Raw genomic sequence first — 18,253 nt, 5'->3', positions numbered from 1 at the left:
CTGAAACTGGTTGCCAAATAAAATAAGTGATAATTAAGTGAAACCCTCAGCTGCCGACAGGTGTTGTTGATACAGCTCGATGGTGACAGTTGAAAATGTGTGCCCCGACCGGGACTCGAAAACGGGATGTCCTGCTTTCATGGCAGACGCTCTATCCATCTGAGCGACCGAGGACACAGATAGCGCGACTGCAGGGACTTATCCCTTACACGCTTCCCGTGAGTCTGACATTCCCAACTGTCCACAAACTACATACGTAATGTACCTAATAGATATTTTCCCATCTACTCATTACTCGCGCACACTAAGGTGACGATTCCCCCATCGAGGTATATCAACAACACCTGTCGGCAGCTGAGGGTTTCAATTAATTATCTTTTATTCTAGAGAAGCTGCACGGTCATCAATGGTACCTGTCCTTTCGTGAGCAGTTACTATCTTCATATATATAAATAAAATAAGGTCGGAAATCTGACGGCTGAAAGGTGATTAATTTAACATCCTGTATCGAACAGCCGAGTCCCGCACCCATCTCTAAAAATATGGATACACAGAGAAACTGACTATCTATTCAGGGACGCAGAAGCAGTGCCCCACAGCTGACATTACCCTTCCACTTCACCACATCGGCACGCCGGTTACCTAGACGTCAGAGGAGTGAGTGCAGAGGGGCGGGGAGAGGCGGGACGGGACACCTGGCGGAGAGCGGCGCTCACCATGACGGCGTCGTCGCGCAGGTCGCCCGCGGCGTCGCGACGGCGCACCTGCTCGGCCAGCGCCCCCAGACTCGCCTCGTCCGCTGCGCCGCCGGCCAGACGGCGGGCCTGCCGCGCAACGGTGCACACAAGGAAGGACAGCTCCTCGCGCGGGTCGCAGGCACCCGCCGCCACACTCTCCTGCGCCCCGCAGTCTCGCTGCTCTCCGGGCAGCCGGCCGTCCGCCTGCACAACACCCGAGAACGTCACGCTTGAGGTGAATCCTCTGCAAAAATGCTGTTTCAGTACCAGTGAATTCAAATGGGCCGGCCGGGGTGGCCGATTGGTTCTAGGCGCTACATTCCGGAACCGCGCTGCTGCTACTGTCGTAGGTTCGAATCCTGCCTCGGGCATGGATGTATGTGATGTCCTTAGGTTAGTTAGCTTTAAGTAGGTCTATGTTCTAGGGGACTGATGACCTCAGAAGCTAAGTCCCATAGTGCTCAGAGCTATTTTTAGAATTCAAATGGCTATAAGCACTATGGGACTTAATATTTGAGATCATCAGTCCCCTAGACTTAGAACTACTTAAAACTAACTAACCTAAGGACATCACACAAATCCATGCTCGAGGCAGGATTCGAACCTACGACCGTAGCAGCAGCGCGGTTCCGGACTGAAGCGCCTAGAACCGCTCGGTCAAGGCGGCCGGCCGAAGCGAGTGCACAAGTGAATTATTCTACCCTACTTACACTGGCACGGATTACGCAATTGCTCACTAGCTTTATAGAGGTATGTAGCAGCACATGTCTACGCATACACGAGCCTGTGCTTTGTGGGTACAGCACCGACGCATATTACCGTCACAGATATTTTCCTCAGATTCAGATCAGCTGAATGTGGTGCTCAAGACGTCAAGCGCTTCAAACCACAGTAGCACGATACTAGTATCATTTATTTTTATTTATTTATTTACACGTCTAGCTCCGTAGGACAAATTTGATGTGCAAATCTCCAAGATGGCATGTGTCAGTACACGAAATTACAACATAAAAGTAGTAACAGATAAAATAAAATATTTTATGAACCCTTAAAAGTCAAGCCATTAGTTTACGTAAACGCAATCCACAATATAACATAAGAATCAGCTTAATTTTTCAAGAAATCCTCGACGGAATGGGAGTGACCTATGACGAAACTCTTCAGTTTCGATTTGAAAGGCCGCGCGAGGTAGCCTTGTGGTCTGGGGCGCCTTGAAACGGTTCGCGCGGCTCCCCTCGTCGGTAGTTCGAGTCCTCCCTCGGGCAAGGGTGTACGTGGTGTCCTTAGCGTAAGTTAGTTTAATTAGTGTGTAAGCCTAGGGACCGATGACCTCAGTAGTTTGGTCCTGTAGAACCTTACCACAAATATTCAATTTCGATTTGAAAACGCGGCTATTACTGCTCAGACTTTTGAATTCTTGTCGTAGCTTTTTGAAAAAGGATGCACCAGTATACCGCACACTTTCTGCACAAGAAGTAAGGAAGTACGATCCAAATGCAGACTGGATTTCTGCAGAGCACTCACTGAGTGAAACTGGCTAATTCTTGGGAAAAAGCTGAAATTTTTAACAAGAAACACAAGACACTGAGAGGCCAGTGTCAAAATATCCAGGCTAGTGAACAGAGGTCGACAAGAGGTTCGCGAACTTACACCACTTATTATCCGAAATGCTCGGCTCTGAACCAAAAATATCCTTTGAGAATGGGAAGAGTTACCCGAAATTATAATACCATACGGCATAACCGAATGAAAATAAGCAAAGTAGACTAATTTTCGTGTCGAACTATCACGATCATTTACTTCAGATACCATTCTAATAGTAAAAAAGGTGGCATTAAGTCTTTGAACAATATCCTAAACGAGGGCTTTCCAGAACAGTTTACTATCTATCTGAACACTTACAAATTTGAACTGTTCAGTTTCAGTAATCATATGCCCATTCCGTGAAATTAAAACGTCGAGTTTTGTTGAATTGTGTGTTACAAACTGTAAAAACGGAGTCTTACTGTGACTTAGCGTTAGTTTATTTTCGAAAAGCCATGAAGTTACGTCTTGAACTACGCTATTTGAAACAGAGGCAATGTTGCACACAACATCCTTTACTACCAAGCTAGTGTCATCACCAAACAGAATCATTTTAGAATTACGTATAATGCTAGAGGGCATATCATTTATATAAATAAGGAAAAGGAGTGGCTCCAACACTGAAGCCTGGGGCACTCCCCCATTTGACCGTACCCAATCAGACCACACATTACAGCCATTCTCAATACTGTGAATAGTGACCTCTTACTGCCTGTTGTTAAAGTAAGAGGTGAAGCAATTGTGAGCTACTCCCCATATTCCATAATGGTCCAGCATCTGGAGCAATATTTTGTGATCAACGCTAACGCCTTAGTTAAATTAAAAAATACGACTAGCGCTCGAAACCTTTTGTTTAATCCATCCAGTACCTCACACAGAAGAGAGATTACAGCGTTTACAGTTCTTAAACGACTTTTAAAGCCGAAGTGTACATTTGATAGCAAATTATGTGATATAAAATGATCAATTATCCTTACATACCCAGCCTTTCCAATAACTTTAGCAAACACTGATGCCATAGAAATACGTCTAAAATTGTCTACAGTATCCCTTTCTACCTTTTTATAAAGCGGCTTTACTACTGAGTACTTCAGTCGTTCAGGAAACTGATCCTTCTTAAAGGTAATATTACTAATATGGCTAAGTACAGGACTAACATGTGCAGCACAGTACTTTAATATTTTGCTAGTCACTATACGATATCCATGAGAGTCTTTAGTCTTCAGTGATTTAATTATTGACTCAATTTCCCGCTTGTCAGTATCACAGAGGAGTATTTCAGACATCAATCTCGGCAAGGCATTTTCCAAGAGATATGCATTGATTCCCTGCTGGAGGATGCCACCATTTTTGGGGAAAACATGAAACTTCAAGGGACCCTGGACCTCCTTAGTAAAATTTGTGTGCTCCACAAGTCTCGTGGGGCCTTCGATTACTACCATACGTCCCATGGAAATCCAGGTGAATGTCGCCATAACACAATACTATCTCAACCAGCCTGCATCTATGGAGTCGTTCAACGACCTTGCGTAGCAAGAAAATGGGTCGCTCGATCAAGTGACTTGTTTTCACTGATCCACGGTCCAATCTCGATGATACCACACCCGCTCCAAAGTAACTGATGACGTTGTTACATCAACACATAAGGCTCGTCTGCTGTGGGTCCCCATCTTCAACGATCAGCGCCGGCAGTCTACTCCAGAACACCTGCCCTAGATCTGCCACAGAACGCCTCCTCTCTCACTTTACACAGTGGCCACACCACTGATCTGCACGTCCCGTGAACAGGCATGGAATAGCGACATGTCGTCACCTACTCATCGTTTCACCCACCCTTCAGCCATTTTCCGTGCCTGCTGACGAGAATATTGAGCAGCTGACCAGGTGCCTATGTCTGTGTATTTTCCGATCCGTTGCCCGTGTCGCAGCTAGAAAGAGTCCCCATGTGTCTTTGCTTCGGTTATATACGAGGGCAGTTCAATAAGTAATGCAACACATTTTTTTTTCTGAAACAGGGGTTGTTTTATTCAGCATTGAAATACACCAGGTTATTCCCCAATCTTTTAGCTACACAACACTATTTTTCAACGTAATCTTCATTCAATGCTACGGCCTTACGCCACCTTGAAATGAGGGCCTGTATGCCTGCACGGTACCATTCCACTGGTCGATGTCGGAGTCAACGTCGTACGTCGTACTGCATCAATAACTTCTTCATCATCCGCCTAGTGCCTCCCACGGATTGCGTCCTTCATTGGGCCAAACATATGGAAATCCGACGGTGCGAGATCGGGGCTGTAGGGTGCATGAGGAAGAACAGTCCACTGAAGTTTTGTGAGCTCCTCTCGGGTGCGAAGACTTGTGTGAGGTTTTGCGTTGTCATGAAGAAGGAGAAGTTCGTTCAGATTTTTGTGCCTACGAACACGCTGAAGTCGTTTCTTCAATTTCTGAAGAGTAGCACAATACACTTCAGAGTTGATCGTTTGACCATGGGGAAGGACATCGAACAGAATAACCCCTTCAGCGTCCCAGAAGACTGTAACCATGACTTTACCGGCTGAGGGTATGGCTTTAAACTTTTTCTTGGTAGGGGTGTGGGTGTGGCGCCACTCCATTGAATGCCGTTTTGTTTCAGGTTCGAAGTGATGAACCCATGTTTCATCGCCTGTAACAATCTTTGACAAGAAATTGTCACCCTCAGCCACATGACGAGCAAGCAATTCCGCACAGATGGTTCTCCTTTGCTCTCCTTAGACAACGAGGGACCCAGCTGGAACAAACCTTTGAATATCCCAACTGGTGAACAATTGTGACAACACTACCAACAGATATGTCAAGTTGAGCACTGAGTTGTTTGATGGTGATCCGTTGATCATCTCGAACGAGTGTGTTCGCACGCTCCGCCATTGCAGGAGTCACAGCTGTGCACGGCCGGCCCGCTCGCGGGAGATCAGACAGTCTTGCTTGACCTTGCGGCGATGATGACACACGCTTTCCCAACGACTCACCGTGCTTTTGTCCACTGCCAGATCACCGTAGACATTCTGCAAGCGCCTATGAATATCTGAGATGCCCTGGTTTTCCGCCAAAAGAAACTCGATCACTGCCCGTTGTTTGCAACGCACATCCGTTACAGACGCCATTTTAACAGCTCCGTACAGCGCTGCCACCTGTCGGAAGTCAATGCAACTATACGAGACGAAGCGGGAATGTTTGAAAATATTCCACAAGAAATTTCCGGTTTTTTCAACCAAAATTGGCCGAGAAAAAAAATGTGTTGCATTACTTATTGAACTGCCCTCGTACTTTCCTTACCACTTACCATGCCAACAACGCCACGAGGCAGAAACAATGTTCTAGCTCATCACCGTATTTAGCCTGGAAAGATCAACTGCGTAAAGACATAAGATGACAATTAATGCCGTCTTGTGGCTTTTTGCGCTTAATTTTCCCAAGATAAATACGATGATGAGCCAAAACATTATTATTTCCTAAAATTGGCAAAATCATGGAGATTATGATAAAATAATAGCTTATGCAACTACGAATAGTATAATAAAAGGTCATTCTATTAAGATGTCAAAAGATAAAAATGAATATTTTGGTTAACTGTCAAGATAGCCAACTTGCCCTGGTTTCGTGCGTTTTGAATAGGTAATAAAGGAGGCCAAAGATAGTTTCAGAAGAGGAAACAGATAACTTTACTAAAGCTCGAAAATGAATGTTAGTTCTGGCCAGATATACCAAAAAATTCGGAAACCTGTTGAAAGCAACTGAGAAACACATATTGCAGAACATGGCTTAATTGTTAAAAGAACCAAAGATATAGCGACTGAAGGACGAAAATGGTTCACTAAAAGTACAAAACGTGAAAATACTCTCCTAAATTGGACGTAATACTACAAATAATTGGTAGAGTGACAAAGATTTCAGAAGTAGACTGGCAAATGTCAAGAATGCTTCCTTCAACATAAGAACGGTAGTGGTGAGAAACTTCAAGCTGTTTTTGATTTGACATTTCTCAGTTATAATGAGAAAATTCAGTTAACCATCGATTAAACTCTTGTTTAGACCTATCAACTTACATTCAATATTATTCCAGTTACAAGTTTAATAACAGTAACAGCCATCTTTTAATCTTCTTCTCTATATTCTAATTGGGTTTCTGTGCATTTAATATCACATTTTTCGCCTGTGTGAGAAGAGGTCTTGGAAAACCAGCAATTAAGCCATTCATTCACAGGTTGACTAAGAGGACTATAATTCAGTAAACCGAAAGGCTGGAGGCTTCTTTGGTCGCCTCTTGTGACAGGCAGGTATACCTCTGGCCTATTCTAACCCCCCCCCCCCCGCCCCCCCGGACCGCAGGGAAAAAGGAGATGGAGCAAACGTAGAGGAGTAAGGAGTTTCGCACGAGAAATGGAAATAGCAACTAAAGGAAAAGAAGAAGTTTTGAAAACTTACAGAAATAAAGCCACAAATGAAAAATATAACAAAGATAAAAAGAAAGGTAGTAATGTGAAACATTTAAACACGTGACACGGAAAGCATACGCAGAATTATGGGAACGCTTTACTATCAATGTAGAACATGAATTACATGGAAGACGAAAGATCGCTTATAAAGTGATGAAAAGACTGAATAGATGAGAAAAGGCTCGTATACACGTCAACAGTACAGGAGAGAAAGAATAGATAGCTTATTATAAAAAGTTAAGGTAAGATGAGATTCTAATTCACATACGACCTAATTCAAATAACACAAAACGCCTGGACGACAACAATGGACGAGAATATGACGGAAGCTCTAAAAGCTACAAAGAATAGGCAAGCCACCAGTTTAGTTGATATTAATATGGGACTATGGACATATGAAGGGTTATTCGTATATTAAGGCTTCTTCACATCTTTCAGCAACGCTAGAGTAGTAAGAAGGTACCAGGAGACTGACTAATAGCCAAAGTAACATCTGTCTTTCAAAACGGTGATAAAAAAAATATATTTGCTGTACAGATGAAAGCCGTCTCGATTCAGTCTATAAATTACACGCCAAAATCCTGAATGAAAGACAAAAATGTCATGGAAATCTAATATCTGGAGAAGAATCAGATTTTATAAAGGTACAATCAATTATTGACATTGTTTTTATCCTACGACAAGTTTTAGGGAGGAGACAAGAATTATATAGGAAAACAAATCTTGGGTTCATAGAGTTATAAAAGGCATTTGATAACGTGAACAGAGAAGGGCTATGGAATATAGCGGCAGAGGAAGGTTATCCATTTCATTTCACAAATCCTATAAATCATCTATACACAGATACCAAAATTATTATAGTTATGGAAAATATAATCACAAAGACAATGAAGACAAGAAAGGGGTAAAACAAAGATGTTATAATTGTCCACAACGCTGAAGTAGATGGACTGAACAGTAAATGGGAAGTATTTAATAAACAAGATTTACTTTTAGATTGTGGTACTTAGCTAGGTTTTAAATTGCAATTTCAAGAAATCTTCCCACAGGAAAATCGTACAAAAATACCGTCATTTGACCATCGGAAGACTCCCGTGTGGACGACATTTTAATGAGCATCCCTAGTGTAGAGAAACTACTGAAAGGTTTGTAGTCGAGTAAACCACCAGGTCCAGATGGAATTGTATTTCGGAATTGTCTCCTTACCTACCATGGCTTTATTTTGAATCTCCCGGGCAGCACAAAGTCCCAAGCGACTGGAAGAAATCGCAGCTGAGTCCTGTATACAGAAAGGGTAAAAAATACGGACACAAAATTACAGAACAATATCCCTAACTTCTGTTGGCTGCAGAATCCTTGAACATTTTCTCACTTCAAATACAATAAACTTTCTTGAGACTGAGAAGCTTATGTCCACGAATCTGCATGATTCAAGAAAGCATAGCTAGTGCGAAACTCAGCTTGCCCGTTTCTCACATGAAATACTGCGAACTATGGATGAAGGGCAACAGGCAGATGCCGTATTTCTAGATTTCCGGATAGCATTTGACATGGTACCGTATTGCAGGCTGTTAAAACAGGTACGATCATATGGAATAAGTTCACAGATATGTGAGTGGCTGGAAGACTTCTTAAAGAATAGAACCCAGTAGGTTGTCCTCGACGGCGAGTGTTCATCAGAGACGAGGGTATCGTCAGGAGTGGCCCAGGGAAGTGTGATAGGACCGCTGTTGTTCTCTATATACGTAAATGATTTGGGAGACAGGGTGGGCGCCAATCTGCGGTTTTTTGCTGATGATGCTGTGTTGTATGGTAAGGTGTCGAAGTTGAGTGACTGTAGGAAGATACAAGACGACTTAGACAAAATTTCTAGTTGGTGTGATGGATGGTGGCTAGCTCTAAATGTGGAGAAAGGTAAGCTAATGCAGATGAGGGGGAAGAACAAACCTGTAGTATTCGGTTACAACATTACTAATTTCCTGTCTCAACAGTCAAGTCGTTTAAATATCTGGGGTAACGTTGTAAAGCGATATGAAATGGAACGAACTTGTAATGATTGTGTTAGAAAAGGGGAATGGTAGACTGGTTTATTGGGAGAATTCTAGGAAATTGTTGTTCACTTGTAGAGAAGACCACATGTAGGACGCTGGTGTGACCTATTCTTGAGTACTGCTCGAGTATTTGGGATCCGTACCAAGTCAGATTGAAGGCAGACATTGAAGCAGTTCAGAGGCAGGCTGTTAGATTTGCTACCGGTAAGTTCGAACAACACGTAAGTGTTATGTAGAAGCTTCGGGAACTCAAATGGGAATCCCTGGAGGGAAGGTGACTTTTTTTCCGAGAAATACTACAGAGAACATTTAGCGACCCGGCATTTCGAACAGACTATCGAACAATTCTGCTGCCGCCAGCATACATTACCACGAATGTAACATACGATAAATTGGGGCTCATAAGCAGGCATATAAACGGTCGTTTTTTGCTGGCTCTATTTGAGAGAGGAACGGGAACGGAAATGACTAGTAGGGGTACAGGGTACCCACCAAGACGCACCGTACCATGGCTTGCGCAGTATCTTATGAAGATATAGATGAAGGCGTAGATATAGATGTAAATGCAATTTTATATGCATATTTTATATGGTTTTACTGTGACTGCAGAGAATGAAGGTTACCTTCAGACTGAAGTATCAGGTAGGCTCCGTTGGAGCTGCGCGCTTCGGGACTTGGTCTGACGGAGGGTTGTGGAGGACTGGCTGTGCTGTAGCGAAGGCGGAAGGCAAATTGTCGTGTGTTGTTATAACAGCACGAAGCACATTTTGTGATGTTTTTCGCGCCGCAGCGTGGGCAAGGGAAGTCGTGCAGCCCGTAAGAACGCCGACGCAGCGAAGTGAAAATCGGACGGTCGGATTACCAATGCGCCGACCCAGTGCGCGAGAAGAAAGAGGAGGAAAGTCTTACGCCTGTCCCGCCTCTGCATATCCAGTGCAGAGGTACACCATGGACGGTGCTGCACGACACGACCGCCCGCTGCTGCGAACACGGAGTGGGTGCTAAGTCTGCTGACTCCGACACCACTATCGAGCTGCCGGCAGCGAGTTTGGCCGGCCACACAGCCAGAGCAGACGTCGCAGCCAATGCAGCGGGACAAGCAAGTTCAAATGAACTTGTAGGCAGCGTGGCCAAACAGGCTATCGGTAAACCAACTCTGGAGATCGTCCTGCCGTTCGTCAGATAGGTCTTCCGCCGCAAAGTTTTCGCGGTCCGGGATACTGAATGGCGCACCCACAGTACCCCAAACAAACTCTGTGTTATCAAGGAGACGACGAATGTGTGGCGGTCATCCATACGAGCCACACGTAGGGACTGTTGTCCTTTGCCGGCTCCGCATCGGCCATACTTGGCCAACACCTCCGCCGTCGCGAGAACCCACCTCGGTGTCGCTACGGCTCTTGTATAACTGTCGTCCACCTCTTGTTGTACTGCGGAATTTTGGCAGCTCTGCGGCTGACTATTAACCTTCCCAGCACCCTACCTACGGTGCTGGGCTACAATGCCTCAATGGCCAGTTTAGGTTTACGTTTTAGTCGTGAGGGGGGTTCTTGTTGTACCATATAAGGATCGGTGTCTGGCCTTCTCTCCCACGCCTCCACCCTCCCTCCCTTTCACCCCTTCATCACTCTTGCTTTGCGTTTTGTTTGCCTTGGTGTTCGTCTTTTCCCTATGTGTGTTCTTGTCGCCTTCTCTTCTAGGTTGGCGATTTTAGTATGTCCCAGAGTGGTTGGCTCATCCTTTTTTATCGTTGTAATCAGCTAGTCCCAGAGATCTGGTATATGATTTTAATACATTCCTCTACCTTTCCTTTTAATGTATGTTTCCCCCTTCGGTTCGCTTCATTTGTTTTCTTTTCCAGTAGGCTTCCCCGTTATTTTTAATTCCACCAAATACTCTGTTTTTAATTGTTTTACCTTGTGACTTTTTTGCTTGCGGAAAAAGGGACTGATGACCCTTTAGTTGGTCCCTTTATATCCCAAATCAACCAAGCAACCAAGAAAGACCAAGTCGCTGCTTTGGGTCTTGCACGAACAAGCAGTCGAGGAAGGACTTCGACGAGCTAGGTTCGGAGACGCAACCGTAAAGCTGCACAACCAAACCAACAGAAGGAAGTCGCCGCTTGGTATCGTCCTCGACAGATAGTCCAGGTGGCATCCTTGAGCTGCGGAAGCCCTCCCTCCTGTCCTGAAACCTAAGCCATAGCGCTTCAGATGCCATCGAGAACGACACGTCGCCAAGTACAGTCATAATGCCGCAAAGTGCGTAAAGCGCTCCCGCGAAGTTGCAACTGCGGCAGGTGCGCATAGGAGACAGACCAACACGCTCTCGCTGCGGCAAGCCCCATGTGGCCAACTTGTGAAGCTGCCCAGCGAGCCCCATGTCGCCAATTGGTGGGGCTGCCCGGCGAGCCCCATTTGGCCAATTGGTGAAGCTGCCCAGCTCTCGCAACCTCCAGCCAGATCAGCAGCGTGATAGCGCCCCCTTGCACAAAGATGCGCTGCCAGAGAAGAAACGGACGGCGGCAAATACGACGAACCCAGAGCAGTGGAGTGGAGTGGCGAGACGGCGGTGGTTCCCTCTGCCTTTGACCAGTCTGAACGTCCCACCAGTGCTGGGGAGGACCGGCCGCAAACGGAGATTGGGGGTAAGCAAAAGCCGTGACCCAAGAAGACGCAACAGTAGCAGACGACCAACGCCATGTGCACCTCCGCAATGCACGACGTTGTCGGGGGAGCAATTGCAACCCTTAAGGCCTGTTCTCGCTGCAGAAAAGAAGGAGACCCTACGACAACTGCATACAGGGCTTGCTCACGGCATATGATCAGCCATTCCAGCAGCATCGCAGGAGGAGGGATTTGCTAAGAAGACATCTGACGGAAGAGTGCCTGCCTCTGCAAGCGCTCCAGCAGCACTACCGGAGAAGGGCACCGCCGAGAAGACATGCAGCTCTCCGTTGGCTACAGCGGCAACACCCAAAGCCACTGGGACGACTCCTGATGAGAACACCGCAGCAGCACTTAACGCGCGAGCGAAACATGCCGGCGTGCATCTTGATAAACAGGCTGAATCATAACTCAGATCACAAGGGGACAGACTCGATAACCAGCTTTGAAAACCGCACCATGCGGTAAAGAAGAAGAAGACAAGTAGACGAAACCGAAAAAATGATTTCCAAAGGAGAAGCCACCAACAGACAACCTAAGTCCGTTGTTGCGTCCAGTCTCTACAGACTCATACGATAAGGCTCTACAGACAAAACCTATCCTTGCATGATCTGTCACAGATAGCAAAAAATCCTCTGTTGTTCTTACTGCCCATCCTGACTATTGCACAGATTTTTTTTTTTGCCTTGACGCTTGCCTTGACACATTCCCCCTCTACCCTTAGACTTCTTATCCTTCTTTCGCATTATCTAAAACTCCTGTCTCCTATATGGACCCATATTAGTGAGTAATCCTACCCAGACGTACAGACATCATCACGGCCTCACATCCCTTGATTTCCTCGATTGAAACTAACAACACGGAGGTAACACTAGAACTTCTGGAATGGTCACCACGTAGGTGTTGGCATGGAGGGGCCCAACTTTTTTTTATTTTTGCAAAAATTAGATTACGACCTGAAATTGTCTGTAGGTAACAGGACAATGTGATGACATTTCAGGGCATACAACGAGTAAGCTAAGAAATAGAATAGTAAAATCATGGAGAAATTTAAATATTTTACTATCTATCCCACACGGATGAGCAATACTCAAGTATAGGTCGAACGAGTGTTTTGTAAGCCACCTCCTTTGTTGATGGACTACATTTTCTAAGCACTCTCCCAATGAATCTCAACCTGGTACCTGCCTTACCAACAATTAATTTTATATGATCATTTCACTTCAAATCGTTCCGCACGCATACTCCCAGGTATTTTACAGAAGTAACTGCTACCAGTGTTTGTTCCGCTATCATATAAACATACAATAAAGGATCCTTCTTTCTATGTATTCGCAATACATTACATTTGTCTATGTTAAGGGATAGTTGCCACTCCCTGCACCAAGTGCCTATCCGCTGCAGATCTTCCTGCATTTCGCTACAATTTTCTAATGCTGCAACTTCTCTGTATACTACAGCATCATCCGCGAAAAGCCGCATGGAACTTCCGACACTATCTACTAGGTCATTTATATATATTGTGAAAAGCAATGGTCCCATAACACTCCCCTGTGGCACGCCAGAGGTTACTTTAACGTCTGTAGACGTCTCTCCATTGTGACCCTTTGGTTAAATTGTCTGGCTGATGGCAAGTTTGCGAAATTATATGAAACATACAAAGTTAATATAACATATAATAACAGTAATAATAATATCAGGAACTAAATTAACGATCCATAAATGATGTGGGCCACACAGTTGCGATTTGGTTAGAATCATGTTTATTCAGAAAGCAAACTAACAGCGAAAGTGGTCGTATTTAGAGTTACTGTTACACTCGAGTGCGTATCCACCTGACACAGTTCGATCATTCACAATTTCGTCGTGAAATACAAGTCCAATACTCCACCTCGTTATTTATACGAAAAGTTACAGTTCACACCAGGCGCGCGGCTGCTCGCCGCTCAGAGACTAAATCCCGCGACACCACACAACGCGAAAATTTTAAGTCGTTTCACTTACTAGCTACCTAAAGACCGACCATCCGCTTTCGCGTCTGCACCAGAAGTGTCCCTCCGTGTCTCCCGTGTGCCGAACATCGTTGCTCAACTGGCTAGTGCAGTTCCCTTCCCTGAAGCCGTCCATCTGATTGGCTACAGTTTACTCTACATTATTTTACACTTTCATATATTTAAATAATCGAAGCTTGGTCACTTTCACCTTCTAAATAAAGTAACAATAATATCCCTTACATAATAAACGTTAAATTCTTTTACATAAGACCAATACAGTTTCCCTCTTAGAATGTCACGGCCAGTAGCCTTGCACCAATGTGCTTTCTGATAAATAAATAAAGAACAAAAGTAACTATTATGCACTAAACTTTACAACAAATATTCTATTACCTAATGATTCAATAAGGTATCATGATCACCGTTCAATGTGTTACGTGTGGAGGAAATGATGATCTGATACTCAACTGAAAATATTGATAATTTAAATTTACTATATCTTTTAAAGAAATAAAGTTACAGATTTGATATTTACAACATTAATCATTTTAATCATGTGCTTGTATATGAAATGTCGCTCGTTAAGATCGACCACAGCGTTTAGATTTTAGCATTCAGGTCTTAGTTACAAAACTTGTTAATTTCACTTTAATAGTAAATCCTAAACTATTATAATATGATCAATATTTAAATTTTTATTGCGATCACCAGGAAAATTTAAGAAAGATGGTACATTAAAATTACTGTGGCTTCATTCCCTGAATTACTACAGAATTAAATAGTTATCGTAAATGTTTCCCTTTATGGCCGATCTTAGGTCCGCCATATTTAACACTGCTACGCCTCCGTCGGCACAAACAACTTCTACGGGGTTACCCTATGACGTAGGTGCTCGCCTGTCTCACTTGCACACTACACCGCTTAGGCCTGATCATCATTGCCTCATTCAGCACAATAGACGCCTGTGAATTTCCCCGTCTCATCTGTGCTCTGAGCGGTACACGGTTCTGGACGACAGGATTCGTTTCACAATTCCTGTAAGACTGTCTCTTTCGGCCATATACTTAAATGAGAGCAAAATGCTCGTTAACTCACAACATGGTCTAAAAATTGAATATATTTACTTCTACACGTGAAACGATTGTAAAAACTTTGCAGAATAAAGCCAGGAAAGAAACCCAGCTGAAGTTCGACAAAACCATAGCAGTAGCAACCCTTACTTACAGAAGTGAAGCATGAGTGACAACAAGACACCAAGCAAGTATAACATAAAGTTTTTCTTATTGAAGAAACCTTATATTTTCATTAGTGTTCGTAAACGCACATTCTCCTGTACATATGTTTTTTTCTTCTGTAAAAGTCTCTCCCTATAATAATAATTGTATTCGACAACATAGTAGAGATTTATCTGTGTCCAGCGATACTGGAATTGCCTCTTGCTTAAACAGAATAGGGTAACGAAAATTTTCTCTCTTTTTTTGCGAGTGCGTGAGTTCATTCACTATTACTTTATCTCGTAGTCTGTTGTAGCGCGCAGACCCATGATTCTTTTGCTTTTGTGTAATTCGTGAGAGGCTTGACCCAGCAAAGTCGGCACATCATTGTGAGAAAACGTAGTGACCGAACATGTATGCGCTCAGTCACCACTTTTTTCTTGTTCACAGCAATCAGTTACCCCGCGATCAAAGGCTGTTCATTTTAGTGTAGCTTGCAACCATTCCATGCAAAAGCTCTTCCAAATGATTCAGTCATTTTTCTGCGAACTATGATGCTGTTAGTATTCGCCCATATCAGACACCAAGTTTTAATTATTACATGTTTCACGTTGATGTGTTGACTTCCCAGAGAAATTATAGAGGTAAACTAAAACTCAAGCTAAAAGTAGAGGTGGAACACTTCGAACACAGCTTGAAGAAATGAGTTTTCTATAAAGAATGGAAGGATGTGCATAAGAGGGTCGTAAAATAAAGGAGGATATGGCGTAAGATTTTGGAATATATAAGCGGAGCGAAAAATTAAACAAAACTAGGAGAAAACAGAAAAAGCAAGTACATCATCTACGCGAAAAAATACTCGCGGGAAAGCGTCTCAGTTATAAGTGACTGGAAGAAGATATGTAACAAGACGATAAAGCAGATGAAGTACCATAACAGGAAATTCGGCTAATACCTGAATTGATGAAGGCGAAGAAGGAACAGAGGTGTATAGGCACTTATATTTTATTCACTCCATTTACGAGTGGAACAGGAATGACTTCCTATCGTCCAGAGTATCACCGACATGGGTTTTACGAGGGTCGTTCAATAAGTAATGCCCCACATTATTTTTAAGAAGCCATTAATGTACATGGACAAGCGTCCTTGTTGACGGTTCACATTTTATGTTTGTTCTGTGCACCGGTGAAGTTTCGAAACGTTCTGGCAGATCGCAGAGCCGTAGTACAGCATCAAAATGGCGTCTACATACGACTCACGCTACGAGCCGAGTGCTGTTATTGAATTCTTGTGTGTGGAAAATGAAACCGTGGTGAATATCCAGAAACGGTTGCGTGCAGTGTATTGCGATGCTGCGGTTGATAGGAGTACAGTTGGGCTATGGGCAAAGATAGTTACAGCCTCAGGAAATGCAGAACCAGGGCTCCACGATCATCCACGCTCGGGACGTCCTGTCACAGCCACTGCTCCAGACGTGCTGAATCGTGCGGATGCCATTTAGAAAAATGTTCAAATGGCTCTGAGCACTATGGGACTTAACATCTGAGGTCATCAGTCCCATAGAACTTAGAACTACTTAAACCTAACTAACATAAGGACATCACACACATCCATGCCCGAGGCAGGATTAGAACCTGCGACCGTAGCGGTCGCGCGGTTCCAGACTGAAGCACCTATAACCGCTCGGCCACACCGGCCGGCGCCATTATTCGTACCCACTGGCGTATCACAACTCGACAGTGACTTTACAGTTGTCGGTCAACACTGGAAGTGCGTCTGCAATGATCGAGACTCTTGGATATTCAAAGAGGTGCACACCATGGGTTCCACGAATGCTCACAGCGGAGCACAAGATTCAAAGAATTTCCATTTCATGTGAACTGTTTGGAGACCGATGGAGAGGCCTTTTTGTCACGGATCGTTATGGGGGATGAAAGTTGGGTGCATCACTTTGCGCCGGAAACAAAAAGGCGGTCCATGGAGTGGCATCATCCTAATTCACTACGAAAGAAAAAAGTAAAAAAAAAAAACATCTGCCGGAAAAGTCATGGTGACAGTCTTCTGAGATTGTGATGGCGTCATTCTCGTGAAAGTGATGCAAGGAGGGTCAACCATCAATGCTAAGACATACGTGAAGACTGTGAATAAACTCAAGAACCGTTTCCGACGTGTTCGATCGGACAAGAATCCAGCAGAAATCCTGCTCCAACACGAAAATAACGCCACACACTAGAGTGAGAGCCCACGAACACACGCCACACACTAGTCTGAGAGCCCACGAACACATCGCCAAATTGGGTTGGACGTCACTGTCTCATCCATCCTACAGTCCAGACCTGGCACCCTCGTACTTCCATCTCTTTGGGCTGCTTGAAGATTCTCTACGAGGAACACACTTTGAAGATGACGAGTGTGTCAGTCATTCAGTGAAAACATGGCAACTCCTACAGGATAAGAGCTTTTACCAGCGTGAAATACATGCTCCTCCACAACGTTGGCGTACAGCCATAGAACATTATGGAGGCTACGTAGAAAAATAGGACACGTACAAGACATGTTGGTGTATACTGTCACCAAATTCTGACTAAATAATAAATATGTTCTGAGAAAAAAATGTGGGACATTACTTACTGATCGAGCTTCGTAAAATGGTTTCTGGCTTATATATGCAGACGCTGGTGTGGCATCAGCTGGAGCACAGCTAGTGCTCAAGGAGTGGTTGGACACAGCATGCCTGCCCGTGCCCTTGCAGGAAGACGTCTTAAGGCCTCCAAATGAAGGCGGACCAGTCAGCTGACTCGTTCACCCAGTGGATATGCCCTGTCCCGTCCGGCTGTGCGTGGGCGACGGGCTCGCAGCTGGCTACGCGATCTGGGTGCGTCAGTTCGACTGGTGAACCTCTACCTGCTAGCCCCAACTGGTGAACCTCTACCTGCTAGCCCCAACTGCTACCTGTCAGCCCGCACTCCACCACTGCGGGCAGGGAGGATCCGCCACGCAGTCGCTGGTATCCACATATAGCAGGACGAGTCGACTATCGGGTGGGCGAGAGAGTCAGCAGGCCAGCTGGGCTGCGTGTGTGTGGCTCTGTAGTGGTGGAGCTGGGTGGGACTCACGTGAACGAGCAGCTGGTGGGCGCGCAGCAGGTGCCTGAGCAGCAGCGCGATGTAGTCCAGCTGGCGCGCCGAGTAGTGGTCGGCGGCGTGGCGGCGCCGGGGCGGCGGGGGCCCCAGGGAGCGCTGCACCCACAGCCAGCCGCGCGCCAGCACCGCCTCCACGCGCTCCTCCCACCTGCAGCAGGCGGCGAGACAGTGAGGCCAACACACACTCCCCACCACCAAATGTGTCTGTACTGCAGGGAGGCCTCACACAGATAACACTAAGTAGGAAAACCGTACAGGTAACAGCATAGCATTTGGAGGGCTGCCCTGCAGGTTGGGTGCAAATCGTATATGTATCCATGTGCTTGTCAGGTGAAGTCACGCTCCGTGGTGGAACTGTCATTGCCCTGGGATCACAAACTGTTGGCATA

General features: G+C 45.0%; 1 protein-coding gene across 1 annotated transcript in view; it reads right to left on the bottom strand.

The window, feature by feature from the left end:
• Positions 1-638: 638 nt before the first annotated feature.
• The window catches only part of LOC126252643 (uncharacterized), a 273,111-nt gene continuing 255,496 nt past the window's right edge, over positions 639-18,253 (bottom strand). Inside the window, exons 10-11 of the mRNA XM_049953545.1 lie at positions 17,838-18,012; positions 639-941 (exon numbers count right to left, since the gene is read on the bottom strand). Coding sequence (XP_049809502.1) covers positions 639-941; positions 17,838-18,012 — 478 coding nt within the window. The remainder of the gene's footprint in view (positions 942-17,837; positions 18,013-18,253) is intronic.

Source organism: Schistocerca nitens, chromosome 4, assembly GCF_023898315.1.
Source record: "Schistocerca nitens isolate TAMUIC-IGC-003100 chromosome 4, iqSchNite1.1, whole genome shotgun sequence".
NCBI lineage: Eukaryota > Metazoa > Arthropoda > Insecta > Orthoptera > Acrididae > Schistocerca > Schistocerca nitens.
The sequence above is the reverse complement of the archived record's forward strand: the minus strand, read 5'-3'. Positions and strand labels throughout refer to the sequence as shown.